The 14,927-nt window shown below is 31.1% G+C and overlaps 2 protein-coding genes and 1 long non-coding RNA gene across 8 annotated transcripts; 1 reads left to right on the plus strand and 2 right to left on the minus strand.

Annotated features, from left to right (window-relative positions):
- Positions 1-226: 226 nt before the first annotated feature.
- LOC107940162 (uncharacterized protein At2g34160) lies at positions 227-1,956 on the plus strand. The gene is made up of 5 exons (XM_016873594.2): positions 227-611; positions 958-1,006; positions 1,227-1,289; positions 1,487-1,554; positions 1,654-1,956. The coding sequence occupies exons 1-5, from the start codon at positions 318-320 to the stop codon at positions 1,729-1,731; spliced, it is 552 nt and encodes a 183-aa protein (XP_016729083.1). The 5' UTR covers positions 227-317; the 3' UTR covers positions 1,732-1,956.
- On the minus strand, positions 1,911-4,251 carry LOC107940160 (pentatricopeptide repeat-containing protein At1g12300, mitochondrial). 6 transcript variants are annotated; one of them, XM_016873592.2, is made up of 3 exons: positions 4,118-4,251; positions 3,863-4,027; positions 1,911-3,720 (listed from the first exon to the last, which is right to left on the minus strand). In XM_016873592.2, exon 3 carries the CDS (start codon positions 3,666-3,668, stop codon positions 2,133-2,135), a length of 1,536 nt encoding a protein of 511 aa, XP_016729081.1. In that variant the 5' UTR covers positions 3,669-3,720; positions 3,863-4,027; positions 4,118-4,251; the 3' UTR covers positions 1,911-2,132. The 6 variants fall into 6 exon arrangements, with proteins under 6 accessions (XP_016729081.1, XP_016729082.1, XP_040945129.1 ...); XM_016873593.2 differs by having other exon boundaries at positions 4,136-4,213; XM_041089195.1 differs by having other exon boundaries at positions 1,911-4,027.
- Positions 4,252-6,124: 1,873 nt separating this feature from the next.
- LOC107940174 (uncharacterized) lies at positions 6,125-7,533 on the minus strand. Its single transcript, XR_001695377.2, has 2 exons — positions 7,046-7,533; positions 6,125-6,788 (listed from the first exon to the last, which is right to left on the minus strand). It is a non-coding gene; the product is annotated as an uncharacterized lncRNA (long non-coding RNA).
- Between the last annotated feature and the right edge of the window lie 7,394 nt (positions 7,534-14,927).

Consider the following 14,927-nt stretch of genomic DNA (forward strand, 5'->3'; position numbering starts at 1 on the left):
ATTTCAACTCAAGAACTTCGGTAATTTAGATATTACGTGTTTTTAGCTTAAACTCAAATTTGAAACTTAACTCGAATTTAATTAATTTTTATTTTTAAACATTTAACTCAAATTGAAAAAAAAAAGAATTTATAATTATTAAAATGAGCACGTGGCAGTTATTCATTGGACAGTATCCTTGTAATTTTCCTTTATAAAAAAAAAATCTCTTTCCAATCCCAAATCACATTTCACAGAAAGAAACTTTCTTCTTAACTGATTACCGACTTTTTCCCGCCATATTTTTCACAAAAGAACCGAAGAAACGAGTTGAATCAATGGAGTCGACTGTTGCAGAAGAAGTTTCAGAGAGCCCTATGGCCCAAGAAGAAGCCAAGAACGAAGCGACCATCATCGCCGGCGACGATGGCAACATGGAGAACGGCAAGAACCCAGTATTAGTCGCTGTAGTTACCGCTGCCGAGGTTGCTTCCCTCATTTCTCCTGCGAGAACTGTCGAGTCGCCACAAGAGATCGAGAATATGAAGAATGAAAAGAAGAAGAAGCAGAAGAAGGAGGTCCAAGTTTCCAATACCAAGAAACCCTTCATCTTCTATCTCAATCGTGCTAAGGTAAAAAAAAAAAAGAACATTGTTTCAATTTTGGGGTTAATGATTTTCTTGGAGTAGAAGTTGAGATTTCTTTCTTTTCACTGGTTTTCTATGCTTTTGCATCTTTTCCGAACTGGGTTTTAGTTTCTTCTTCTGTTTCTTGGTGCTCAAATTGGTTTCTGATGTTTTTTTTTTCATATCATGGGATCTTTAATATTTTTTGGCTCTAATAATCATTGGATAAGACTTGGTTTGTTTTAATGCATTTAGTTGAGTTCTGTTCATTGATTAAATTGCATATACACCTTCCTTCTTTATAACTTTATGGGGTTTTAGTTAATCTAATCTAATGCTTCCTTTGTTGCAGAGGTACATAAATGAGTTCAATGAAGTTGAGCTTTGCGGCTTAGGAATGGGTATAATTTTCTCTGATCTTTTTACTTGATTCTTCTTGTAATCAAATAGGATGATCAGTCTTGTTACAAAATCTTGGTCAAGTTCTTCTTCGAGTATTATTAGCCATATGTATGTATGTATGTATGTATGTATGTATGTATGTATGTTTAATGATTTGGACCATATGGTGTAGTTTGTCATTGGAACTTTTGCTGATACTTAAGAGTTATTTAACCGCAGCTATTCCAACTGTTGTCACTATAGCTGAGATCCTCAAGCGAAATGGATTCGCAATCCAAAAAGGTAATAGAAGCCTCAAGTTTTTCTTTCTTAAATTACGGCCACAAAATTTATCATGATAGCTAACATAATGAAATGCTATCACAAAGCAGAGGGCATTAAATCCGCAAAATAAGAGCCATAACATCATATTATCATTGCTGTTTAACTACCTGCTTGGTATGTTGTCACTGATTCAGATTGTTTGGCAATGAAAACAGGGATAATGACATCAACTGTACTCAGCACCCAGGAGGATCGAAAGGGCCGTCAGATTGAGAAAGCTAAGGTTAGTTAGTTGCCTTGCTTGTATACCATCCTAATTGACAAGTCCTTGTTGTTCATATGTCTAATTCTCCGTTTGTGTTTGTCTTTGTTTTTTTGGAAGATTGAGATTGTGCTGGGAAAAGCTGAGAAATTTGGTGCCATGAATGCAGTTGTAACCCCAAAGAAAGCTGCTGATTAGAAGGCATAGATATTAAAGAAAAGCAGTAGCATTGGGAATTAACTACTTGTATAGCATCATGGATGATCTTTCCATGAAGTAGGAGATAGTGGAACTACTTTTCTGTCTGTCTGCGTTTTTTTCTTCTTTTTTCAGTCTTTTATAATAGTTGAGTACCAATCAATTGTACAGTTTGTACAAAAAGTTTAAAAGAGGATGTATTTTGTGAATATCAGTTTGAGCACAGCTGCATTGTCATCTTAAGTCTCAATACTACACTATGATCTCATCTGAATCGAATTCATAAAGAAGCAAGCTTTGCTATTCTCTTAGCACTTTCTATGTTAAGCAGAAAAGAGAGGAGTTATGGCAGATGATTGATATGTTCACATTGGTATTAATATTACAAGAAACAGCCTTTTTCAGATAACCTCTGGAAGGGACTCGAGAGCTGCACGACATTGTTCATCCTTCATGGCAAGGCGTAGCAGTAATGAAGTGACTCCTTCATCTGCTGAGAAATTCCTTCTGCGCATTTCTTCCAAACGATTCATTGCTTTTTCAACCTCCTTTTCACGTAAGAGTCCATGAATAAGGGTATTAAATGAGATCGAGTCGGGTATGCAGCCTTTTTCTTCCATTTCCATGAGCAATTTATTGGCTTCCAGTGACATACTTTGCTTGCAGAGGCCGCTGAGCATTATGTTATATGTTACAACATCAAGAGACAACCCTTTCTCAGAAATTTCAGTAAACATTTTCCTAGCTTCTTCTGATTTTCCAGCTCTCCACATTCCATCAATTAGTATGCTGAAATGTTCAATGCTCAGTTTTTTATTGGTACTTTCAAGCGAATGAAAGAGATCAAGAGCCTCCTCAATGTGGCCATGCTTGCATAGCCCATCCAACATGACAGTATATGTAGATAACGCTGGAGACTGACCATAAACATGCATCTCATTAAACATCTTTTCTGCAGTGCTCACTTGCCCTTCTTGGAAAAGCATTCCTATGAGTGTGTTGTAAGTCACTATAGTCGGCTTAATTCCATTGTCATGCATCTTCTGAAAGAGTTCAAAAGCTTCATCCATCTTCCAACTCTTGCAATAGCCACTAATCATTATATTGTAGCTAAATGCGTCAAGCTTAAGACCTTGATCAACTATCAAACCAAAGAGTTTGGTTGCCTCATCTAAGTGACCGTTTGAACATAATCCACTCAAGAGTGAATTATAAGTTCGTATGTCTGGCTTCGCCCCCCGTCGAATCATCAAATCAAGTATCCTTTGAGCTTCTCCTGTCTTTCCTTCTTTGCCTAGAGAATCTATCAAAGTTGTGAAGGTTACCACATCCGGAGAAATTCCATTTTCAACCATCCGATTGAAAATTTTCACAGCTTCTCCCCACATTCCCACTTGGCAAAAACCATGAATCAAAGTGTTATACATGATCAAATCCGGAGTGAGTCCTCGACTAACCATTTCATCAAAAACATTAACAGCTTCTTTCAACCTACCTAGACGACAAAACCCATGGATCAAAGAACCATAAACAACAGCATCAGGACTAATTTGTTTCAAAACCATTTCGGAAAACACACTCGCTGCCTCATCAACCATCCCATCTTTACAAAAAGCATCAATAACCATACTAAACGTCAGCAAAGTCCCTTGACAGTTACTATTTTCCATCTTCCTGTGCAATTCTAGAGCCATACCCGGATGACCAAAAGAACAAAGCCCGTTAATTAGAATCCCATATATAACACCGTCCCCTTGAAACCCTCTTTCACACATTTTATCAAATACTTGAACTGCATCTAAAACCTTACCATCCGCACACATACCCTTCAACAAAATGCTAACAGTAACCAAATCAGGCTCAAATCCCCTCTTTATAATCTCACCAAAAACACAAAACCCAGAGCTCATTTGTTTTAATTGACAGCAACTATTCATCAAAATGCTTAAAGTATACAAATTTGGTTTAATCCCTTCAACATTCAACTTCCTATACATTGAAAACACATTTGAATTGCATTTAAGCTTTGAAACTGAATCCAATACAATATTAAACGTTTGAATCAATGGGGAAGGTTCAGTTGTTACTAACTTGTCAAAGTAAGTGAGTGCATCGTGGAGGGTGATTTTACCTGATTTACATTGACGCCTGACGAAATACTCGAACTCGTTGGGACACAAAAGGAGGGGTTTTCGTGGGTTCTGGACTCTGGGTTTGGGTATCAATGAAGAGCTTTGAAGAGGGTCTTTGGTGAATAGAGAGGAGAGGGAGCTGAGTGCTTTGGTTGTTCCTTGAACTGCATGGTTAGAATAAGCTTTGCTCTTGAGCAACATGTGTATAACAAAACCAGGAAAGGAAAGCGACTTAACGACAGTTGAGCTGAAACCTGAAAGATGAAACGAACATCAAGGGAACTTATCAGTCAAGGTTTTCCCCCAACTTGAAAGGCTGAAATAGCATGGATTGCCCGAGGCTTCGAGTCCAGGGCTGGCCGCTAAAATGAACAGGGTTAAATTTGGCACCTGCTATTAAAATGGTCAAATTCTTATATTAGTTCGTGCATAAATTATGAATTTATTCTTTATATTTAATTTTGATTATTTTTAATATTGTGATTTTTTAATTTTGAAATTTAAATAATAACCCATAAACGACATAGATTAAATTTATTAAGTTAAAAGTCTCTATTGTCAAAGTGAATAAAAAATAAAGTCAATTTTAAATTCTCAAATTATGTATTGATTTATAATTTCGATATACGTATGTTGAGATTTAATCAATGATGATGATGAGACATTTTAAGAAGAGACATGTTAAGACAACTTACTATTAATTACTTTGGGACTTCATGCGGTTCTCATATAGCTCTATAAGATTCGACACATAGAATATAATGGAGATACAACTGCTTAGTAAGAAAAAAAAAAAGGAAGAAAGATGATCAGGTTTCCATCCTCATGTATAAAAATAAATAATTCCAAATTATAATGATAATGGGAAAGAAAATAAGAGGGAGTTATAAGTTTATTCAAAATTATGTATTTTTAAAATACTAATTTTAACTCTTTCACGCAATAAATAAGAAAAAATTTATTTTTATCCTTTAATTTTTTCTGTTCTTCTTACCAAACATATTAATTAAAAAAAATTCTTTCTATTTTTCTACTCTTTTAGTTTTCATTTTTCTAATTTTCTTTTCACCCCACTGAACAAATATAATTGAAAAAATTTTCAACAAAAATTTACTAAATTTTAAATTTTAAGAAATAAAACAGTAAAAAAGAAAAATTAAAATGACAAGATAAGTAAATAGTAAAACTAAATTTATAATTATTATGTTTTGTGTGTTACTGTCCACAATTCTATCAAATGAATCAAAGATGATTAAGTTGACACCGATATTATTGAAACATTTTTAGAAAATATAAATGTAATTTTTTTTAGAAAAAATGGATTCGAGTAAATTCTATGGTAAATTTCTATAAAAGGAAATAAAGATAAATTCTTGTGTTTGATTTGATAGTTAAGTGTTGAATATTCGAGTTCTGAAAGTAAACTTTTATTTGGATAGATATTTATGGTAGGCCTTTTATTTGAGTAACTCTTTTTAAGTGTGTCCCTTCCAATTGCTTTTTTGCTCATTAATTCATATTGTCATTTTCCTATCATGTTATAATGTTATTTTGTCGTATTTTAATCATTTTCTTTAATCGAGTCTCTAAGTCAATTATAGAATTATAAAATTACACCTTTTAACACGGTAAATAGCCCATTTCGCCTGGGCCCAAACCAATAATGAAAACAAGGTTTTAATGTCCTTTTCTTTTTGGTTTTAAAAAACAAATTAAATGGCTTCATTTAAGAAAAGGGCTCTGCCCATTAACCTGATCCATGCACACATTTTTACCCTAAATGGGTAAATTGCACATATGGTTCCTCACTTTTGCGTTATTATGTGATTGGGCCCTTTTTACATGTCTTTTGTTTTTTAAATTTTCCCTGTGATTTATGTGCTGTTACGGTTTGGTCCATGTTGAAATGCTGCGTTCAGGGACATGGGATAATTTCATTTTTAGTCCCTATAAGTTTGCACGCATTGTATTATATGAGCCTTAACCCCCTGAGTAGTAGGGTAACAGGCTAAAAATTGCAGATCTTGTCTCCATGTGTCGGCTATGGAGCAGATCAAAAATAGCGATTCTTATCTCCATGTATCGACTATGGAGCAGATTTAAGCCATCGGCCTTATCTCTCTGAGATAGCAAGAGAGCAGGTTAAAGATACGAGCCTTAACCCCCTAAGCAGTAGGGTAACAGGATGAAAATTGCAGATCTTATCTCCATGTATCGGTTATGGAGCAGATCGAAAATGGCGAGTCTTATCTCCATGTATCGGCTATGAAACAGATTTAAGCCACCGGCCTTATCTCTTTGAGGTAGCAACAGAGCATGTTGAAGATACAAGCCTTAACCCCCTAAGCAGTAGGGTAGCGGGCTAAAAATTACAGATCTTATCTCCATGTACCAGCTATGGAGCAGATCAAAAATGGCGAGTCTTATCTCCATGTATCGATTATGGAGTAGATTTTAGCCACCAGCCCTATCTCTCTGAGGTAGCAAGAGAGTGAGTTGAAGTTACAGACTTTCCTAAAGCTGGTGTAAGTCTACTTGAAGAAGATGAGCAACAAAGAAGTCAAGACTCAGCAAGACCAGGCAGAATTGACCCATTTGGAGTCTTTGCTCTATTCTCGTTACACGATAATGAGCAAAGAGGGGCAGCTGTGGATGGCCCATTTCGCCCGGGCCCAAACCAATACTAAAATTAAAATAAAATACCCTCAGACCCAATTCAATCAAGCCCAATACAAACCCAATCCTAAAACCCATTTACAATGTGGCCCAATTGGCCCAAAGCTTAAACAACTTCAGAAAAAAAAAACCCTAAGCAGACCACCCTTGCGCCGCAGCCAGCAGCGCGCCTCCCCCGCACGTCGCGCGTTTCGTCCTTGTCATACGCTCCTCCACCAAGGCACGTCAGAGACGTGCTCGATTACGCACCTGCAATAGTTGAAAACAGTTGTAAAAATCGGCTATAAGACTGAATCAAATCGTATGTAAATGAGTTTTTTTTTCAGAGAAAATATTACGAATACAAAGGAAATACAGAGGAAAAGGAAAAACTTCAGATCTAAAATATTTCGAAGGTGATTTTTTTTATTTTGGTTCTCTATTCTTTCATTTCATCCTTTTTTGTGTTGTTCTTTTTATTTTTTTTCATACAAACGAAAATAAAAAGGGAAGGAAAAAGACTTTACCTAAACCCCCAATCGCAGAGCCGAAAAGTGGTTGAAATTTAGCTCAAAAGTGGCGGTCGAACTGCTTCTCTTTGACCTGTAAAAGAAGAGCAAGAGGAAAGGGGGGGAGTTTAAAAAGGGATAATCCCTTGTTTTTAAGCAATAATGAAAACAAGGTTTTAATGTCCTTTTCTTTTTGGTTTTAAAAAACAAATTAAATGGCTTCATTTAAGAAAAGGGCTCTGCCATAGATCTAATCCATGAGCGCATTTTTACCCTAAATTGGTAAATTGCACATCTGGTTCCTCACTTTTGCGTTATTATGTGATTGGGCCCTTTTTGCGTGTCTTTTATTTTTTAAAATTTTCCCTGGGATTTATGTGCTATTATGATTTGGTCCATGTTGAAATGCTGCGTTCAGGGGCATGGGATAATTTCATTTTTATTCCCTATAAGTTTGCGCGCATTGTATTATAGTCCTCAGTGCTGTAAATTAACCTTTTGATTTTATTTTCTTTTAAATCGGTCCTTTTTTTTGGTTTCTTTTTTATTCATTTCAATTGATTTTTTTATTTATTTATAAATTCATTATCTGTTTTAATATATATTATTGGAATTATATTGAATGTATTATGATTGCATTATTTAGTTGTATATATGTATATGTTTATATTTGCACTTACTTTCAAATCTATTTATATCTAATATTTTTTCTAAAATCCTATTTTACTACTTTTTTTTATAACTTTTAAGCATTCTCATCTATTATTATTTTACATATATGTATTATTTATATTAGGTTTTTCACTTTATATATTATCAATGGTTGATGGATAATTTTTTTAAAAAAAAAAATATTTTGTGAAATCATTGACTTCATACTATGTAGATTGTTATTCATATATATTCTTTTGTATGTTTTTATACGATTATATGTATATAATTTATGTTAAAATCTTTGTTATATGTACATAATTGTTTTTATGAGCATACATTATTACGTTGACGTGCATTATTTATATTTATGAATTTTGGTTTATAGCACTATTTTTTAAAAATCTTTTTCTATAGTATTTGTCTTGAACTTATATATTAGACTTATATTTTATGTATTATTTAATTTCATCGTTATTCATTTATGATTAATTTCAAAGTTTTGCATGTATTATATGTCTACATGTATATAGTTTATTTTATGTATTATTCGTTTGTTTATAATCCGTTTTTGGTGTGCTTTTTACATATTTGCACCTTTGTAATATGATTGATAAATGGTAATATATTAACTATGTACATGTCATTAGTTACCTTGCTTTTGTATTTCCGTATATTGACATATGATCGACCTTGCTTGCTATTTCGCCGTAAATTGTTCGTTTCATTTTTTTCAGCGAATAAATGTACTCCACCGTTTCTATAATTACTCATGCTGCTTTTTTTTTAAAAAAAATCCTTCAACATAAAGAAATATTTTGTGTTTGGAAGTTTGAGAGATCGTGCCCAATCTTGTTGGGTTTCAATTTTTCATTCGACTAAAATGCAGAATATCCTTTTGAAATTTCATTCATGTTTTTTTAAATTAAAATGAGGCAATATTTCGTATGTGGAAATTCGATAAACCGTGCCCAATCATGCTGGGTTTCGATTTACCGTTTTGCCAAATAGTCAAATATCTTTTTAAAATTTCAAATGCATGAGTTTTGAAAATTATGAGATGATCTTGTATTGAGGGTTTGAAATGTTGTATCCTATCATGTTGGGTATGATATTTTATTCATTCTGAGCGAGAGAATCTCAATATCCGATTCAAGATATCTAAACGTTTTTCAAGGAACTGCGTTTTAAATTTTTTTTTCCAAATTTTCAATATTAGCACATTAATTGATCAATACAGTACCAATTTTGGGCGCTGCGAGGGTGCTAATTCTTCCTCACGCTAATCGACTCCTGAATCTATTTTCTAGTTTTTTGTAAACAAAAAAGAATATCGTTTTAATAAACGAAAATGTTTTATTAAAATGATCGATCACAAAGTGACCCGATCACATCTAAACAAAAAGAATTAGTGGCGACTCCATTTTCGTTTTAAAAATCGCCCCCCATTTTTCCAAATAAAAATGATTTCGACAAACACCTTTAAATTACTAAGACTAATTTACTATAAATAATAAAATGTATGATTTGAAATTTATTAATACAATAATTTAATATGGTATTGTCATTAATTTTGAGTCAATATCGAATTAAATTATGACTATAACAATGTAAGTAAATAAAATTCTTTTATATTAAAACAATATATTTCTAAAAATATATAATAAATTATTATTAGTGGGGTGGCAAGAGTTTTTTATATGAATTTGATGATTTTATGTTCAAATATCAAATAATGAAATTATTATTTTATTTAAAAATCATATAAAAGTGTAAAAAGATAAAATTACCTTATAGTAATATTAATTTTAATTTAAAATAATAATATTTTAACAATTTCATAACTGAGTTGATTTCGAGTTAACTCGTGATACTAATTTAATCAATCATTTTATATATAGTATAAATATATATAATGAATATATTAAAATGTACATAATAAAATTAAAATATATTAAAAAATTCAAAATTAAACAATATAATTAACATGAGTTTAAGAACTTAAATAATAGTATAAATAATTAATATTATCATGATAATGGTTTAGTTTTTTTCATAATTTTATATATCTTTAAAAAAAATTAAAAAAATTAAAAATATAAAAATCAAACAATACAAATTTGTTATCATTCAACTTAGATTCATCATTTAATAATTTTTTTAAAAAATTATATAAAAAATTTAGTTTTAATATAAAATATTTGATTTTAAAAAGATAAATTTCTCTAATTAAATTAATATCTAATTATCTGGACTCAAATTTAAAATTATAAAATTAGTAAAGGTAGAAGCAAATGTAAATTGATAAAATTAGAGAATGAAGAATTAAGAAAAAATATAGAGCTGTGCTAGACTGCATTCCAACGAAAATGCTCTCCACTTCGTAGAGATTCAAAAGCCGCAACGCGATGTGCACACGTGCTCACCATTGTTGCGGATTCAACATCTAACAAACACGTTTCACCATTGTTGCGAAGAATCAAGATCTGAACGAAATAAAATAAAATAAATAACTTGCATCAGCAGCTGTTTTCATTTCCATGGCCTGAACCCAGTTTTCTCAAGAAACGAAGAGGAAAACAAATTCGATGATCCAAAACATCTGTTTGGACAGAGTAACACGATTGATTTAAACGAAACCTGTTTTGCTAAACAGAATTAAGAGTATTTAATCGACCGTGATTACTCTGTCCAAGCAAATGGACCGGATCTGAAACTTCAAGTTCTTCAATGGCTATAGATCGAAAAGAAAAAGGAAAATAATGAAGAAATTTGGCAGAGAGATCTAGGGTTTAAGGTGGGTAGGGGAGAGGTTTACGTGTTGTTTATATATAGTGGAGGGGACGGTGAATAAGAGGGCCTGTATATCCAATGAGAAAACCCTATCTTTTTGAAGGAAAATGATCTGACGGATGAAAATGATCTTTTCCCTTTTTCAAGAAATTGGGTTTACGTTATTCCTGACCGTTGGATTCACTGCATAAGCAAAAAGTATAAAGATTAAAATATAAAGGGTAAACTATTTTACCAATCACTAAACTTTTCACCTGTTTTTGTTTTGGTCATTTAATTACAAAAATTTTCAATTTAATCACTAAACTATTTCAATTTTATTTTTTAATGATTGTATCGTTAGTTATATAATTAACATTGTTATGATATAAAACCCAATTTCCACCATTTTTTTCTGATTGGTTTATGGAGAGTTGGCTCGGTCAACTCAACCATTTATCCTCACGTTCTATCGTTAATCTAGATTGGGTTATTATAACTAGACCTATTCATAAGTCAGGTTATTAACCTGAAATTTAATAGGGCTTGAGTAAAAATATTAAACTTAAAAAATAAGCTTGTACTTGAACATTCAAGGTCTGACCTATTTTTAAGTTTATAATATTTTATATTATGCTATCTTTATATTTTATGAAATTTATAGCACACTAAAAAAAATCTATATTAAATATAAAATACTACTCCAATATAAATATTAAAATAATTTTATGATGACTATATAAAAATTTTCAATAAATAAAAAATATTAAATTGTTAAATATTAAATTAAAATATTAGTTTTAAATATTTAAAAATAATATGAGAAGATTTAAGTAAAATTTTAGATTCATATTTCGGATCGAGCTGAACTTAGACAAAAATAAAATATATGGGTTTTGTAGGCTCAACTCCTCAAGGCGCCATTTTAATGATTTGAACAACTAGACAGAGGAGGGAGACCAAGAGAGTAACATATCCTAGACTAGCAGCAATCCAAGGGCATACAACGATGAAAAGGTAATCCACCTATATAAAACATTCAAGCAATTTCACTATTTAAATTTTCTCGAGTAATAAGGTTTAACGATGGTTCTAAACGGCATTTTCTTTTTTTAGAAATTAAACTATGCTCTTGAAATGAGGTTGTGTTTGGCCCAAAGGAAGATGGTAGTGTTTGAGAACTAGGTCATTAAAAAAAACAAAACCGTAACTCATTCGAAGCATAAACAAAATAAAAAATTAAACTTACCTTCAATTGCTTCAAACTTCCATATTTGTTTTAACTTTGAAAGTAGGAAAATGGAAATAAGGAAAGCAAACAAAAAGTTGAAATTGAAATCTTAAAAATGGGATCGTGCAGAAAATGAAAGCTTCTCAAATAAGCTATTTTAAATCAATCTACAAATAGCCAAGACAGGCCTTCAACTGCTTCAAAATTATCTGAGGAAAAAAAAAAACATTTTATCTCATTTAAGAAAACCCTCAGCCTTTCATGAAAAATAAGAAGGGAAAAAATCTAAAACTCTACTTTTCCTTTCACTCTCAACAGGGGTTTTTCAATCCGGTGCCACCATTTCCTTTCACTCTCAACAGGGGTTTTTCAATCCGGTGCCACCATCCATCATCACCGTGTTGGAATTGTGTTCGTTTTTAGACACCCGTTTCAGGACCATGTTTAATTTTTATTTTTATTTTTTTACATATTTTGGTGTGTCCGACGAGTGTCGGTGTCGGAGACATGCACGACACTGATATGAGGAGGGATAAGCCGTGTCCGTGCTTCCTAAATCAAAAGTTTTTATTTCGAGAGCTTTTGGGAATTGTGGTTATTGTTTTCAGAAAACTACTTGCGTAGTTTAAAAAAAGATAAAAAGGGCAGCATTTTGGCTACAAGTTTAGTAGTTTAAAAAATGATAAAAAAAGGGGAGCATTTTGGCTACAAGTTTAGTCAAAGGCAACATTGGACGATAGGGGAGTAGGGTGATGACTATTAGGGTTGCTAGAAGCAAAGAAAATAAGAAAGAGAAAAAAAAAGGAGAAAAAAAAGTAAAGGAGGAAGGAAAGAAATGAGAAAAAAATGAGAAAAAAAATATGATGGAGAAATTATTTATGGACGCTTTCCATCACATCATTTATGGTCCATTTTCAATTATTTAATGACATTTTATAAAAATTTTCCAAGTCATTGATACACAATTTTGACAACTTTTTTACACTAAACCTCGAACCTTGAACCTAGAATACAGAACATGAAGAACCTCGAACTCAAACCCAAACCTTGAACCCAGAACCCTAAACTCAAACTCAAACCTAGAACCCTAAAGTTTAAGGTTCAGGGGTCAAGTTTGAGGTTTAGGATTTTAAAGTAAAAAAATTATCAAAATTATGTATCAATGACATGAAAAAAGTTGTTGAAATATCATTAAATAATTGGAAAGGGACTATGGTCGCAGGGGCGTAGCCAGGGGGTTGGCATGGGCTCCGCCCCCCCTAAAATGGAAAATTTCATTTTAGGCTCTTGAAATTTTTTCAAAATTTTAAATTAGTAAAGGTAAAATTGTACTTGGCCCCCCCTAAAATTATAAAAATTCAATTTAATCCTTTACAAATTATAAAAATATAAACTATAAAAAATTAAAATTTCATCCGGCCCCCCTAAAAAAATTTTCTGGCTTCGCCCTTGTATGGTTGATGTGGTGGGAAGAGTTCATAAAATGATTTCTCAATATGATGAGACCTATTGCTTTAAATAACTTTTTACAAAAAATCCGCATCATCCAATTGTTTATACTTTTAAGACACCGTGACTAAAAACGAATTCGGATAGTTTGGTGGTTAAATTTTCATAAGAAATTTAGCAACTATTAAAGTAGTTTACTCAATATTAAAAGTGTCTTCAACTATTTTAGTTTTAGGAAAGGCTTAATGAATAATTTAGTATATAAGCTTGGCATTTTTTTTCTTATGTGGTATTTATGTTATTTTTTGAGCAATGTGGTACTTGTATTTGATAAAAGTTATACATTTTGGTACTTGAAGATAACAATGTCAACTTTTTAGTGCTTAATTCATGTTTTAGAGTTGATTTGATAAAATTTCATAATTAACTAATAATATTAGCACTTAACTTTTATCAAATCAACTCTAAAACCATAATTAAATCATATCCATTAGACTATATTTGACAAATTAAACGCAAAATTAAACAAATTCACAATTAATACTAAATTTATTTTATTAAAAAATCATGAAAAATTCAAACTTAAAAATATTAGTAATTAAATTTCATCAAACCAGACTTAAAACTCACATTAAACACTAAAAAATTAACACTCACCTTTAAGTACTAAAAATATATAATTTTTATCAAATATAAATATTAAATTAAAAAAAATTAATACAGACAACACATTAGAAAAAAATGTCAATATAAAATGCGAAAGGTATATTAAGCCTTAAAGAAAGCTAGAATTTATCAATAAATTGGACCAAAATATTTTTTCCTTTAAATCATAATTATATTCTAAAGGAAAATTGGTTTATTATTTAGAGTTAGTTATTTTAAATAAAAACATTTAAATGAATTTTACACTAGTATAGTTCCTATCATGGGTAAATTATATTTTGGGGCAAAATAATAAAATAAATATTTGAAGATTAAATTATACTTCAAGTTTTTATATTCTTCGTACATTTGAAATTTAATTTCTATATTTTTATTTTTAGGAATTTGGTACCTTTATTTTTCAAATTAAAAAATTCAATCCAATTGTTAACATCATTAAATTTTTTTGTTAAATCCGTTGGTGTAATATTTTTAAATAAAAAAAACACTTATTTGGTAATCATATAACAAAAAATGGCATTGCGAATGACTTGAATTTAATAAATAAATTTAATGGTATTAACAACTCTTAAAATTTGCATATACATTTTGATCAAAATAAAGTGTTTGAGCTAATAAATGACATTGCAAGAGTTGAGATCCAAATTATATCAAAAAGTTGAAGTATAAAGATTAAATCTCAAATTCGAGTCTAACACAATGATTAAAATTGAAATTTGATAATATTCTTATATAATGCAAAATAAAAGAGAGAGTGCCGCATGTGTTTAATATAGGAATGCCTTAAAGAGCAAAAATTTAAAAGGTCGCAATATGCTCTAAATTTTTGTACTCTCTTTATATTTCGAATTTAGTCATCATGCTTTTATTTTTAAAAATCTAGTTCCTTTACTTTTCGAATTGTGTCTTGATGCATTGAATGTTACGCTTTGATGTAGCTTGATTGTGTTTATAGGTGTTCAAATAATGTTTTGTATTCGTGAAATGTTTGAGTATATTTTAGGTACCATTAGAGATGGTTTATATGCTTGAAAACGGTGCATTTTTGGTTATTTACCATTTAGTATCGAGATATGAAGAACATGTCTCGAGACCTTAAGAATAAATTTTTTCATTTGAGACATTGTTTTA

The sequence above is a fragment of the Gossypium hirsutum genome, chromosome A02, assembly GCF_007990345.1.
Source record: "Gossypium hirsutum isolate 1008001.06 chromosome A02, Gossypium_hirsutum_v2.1, whole genome shotgun sequence".
In the NCBI taxonomy this organism is placed as follows: Eukaryota; Viridiplantae; Streptophyta; class Magnoliopsida; order Malvales; family Malvaceae; genus Gossypium; species Gossypium hirsutum.

Excerpts from the sequence above, each read along its gene's own strand:
- LOC107940162 (XM_016873594.2), top strand. The coding sequence starts at position 318 with ATGGAGTCGACTGTTGCAGAAGAAGTTTCAGAGAGCCCTATGGCCCAA. Across the intron at positions 612-957 it reads TCTATCTCAATCGTGCTAAG|AGGTACATAAATGAGTTCAA; the intron begins GTAAAAAAAAAA and ends CCTTTGTTGCAG. Across the intron at positions 1,007-1,226 it reads GCTTTGCGGCTTAGGAATGG|CTATTCCAACTGTTGTCACT; the intron begins GTATAATTTTCT and ends ATTTAACCGCAG.
- LOC107940160 (XM_016873591.2), bottom strand. The coding sequence starts at position 4,064 with ATGTTGCTCAAGAGCAAAGCTTATTCTAACCATGCAGTTCAAGGAACA.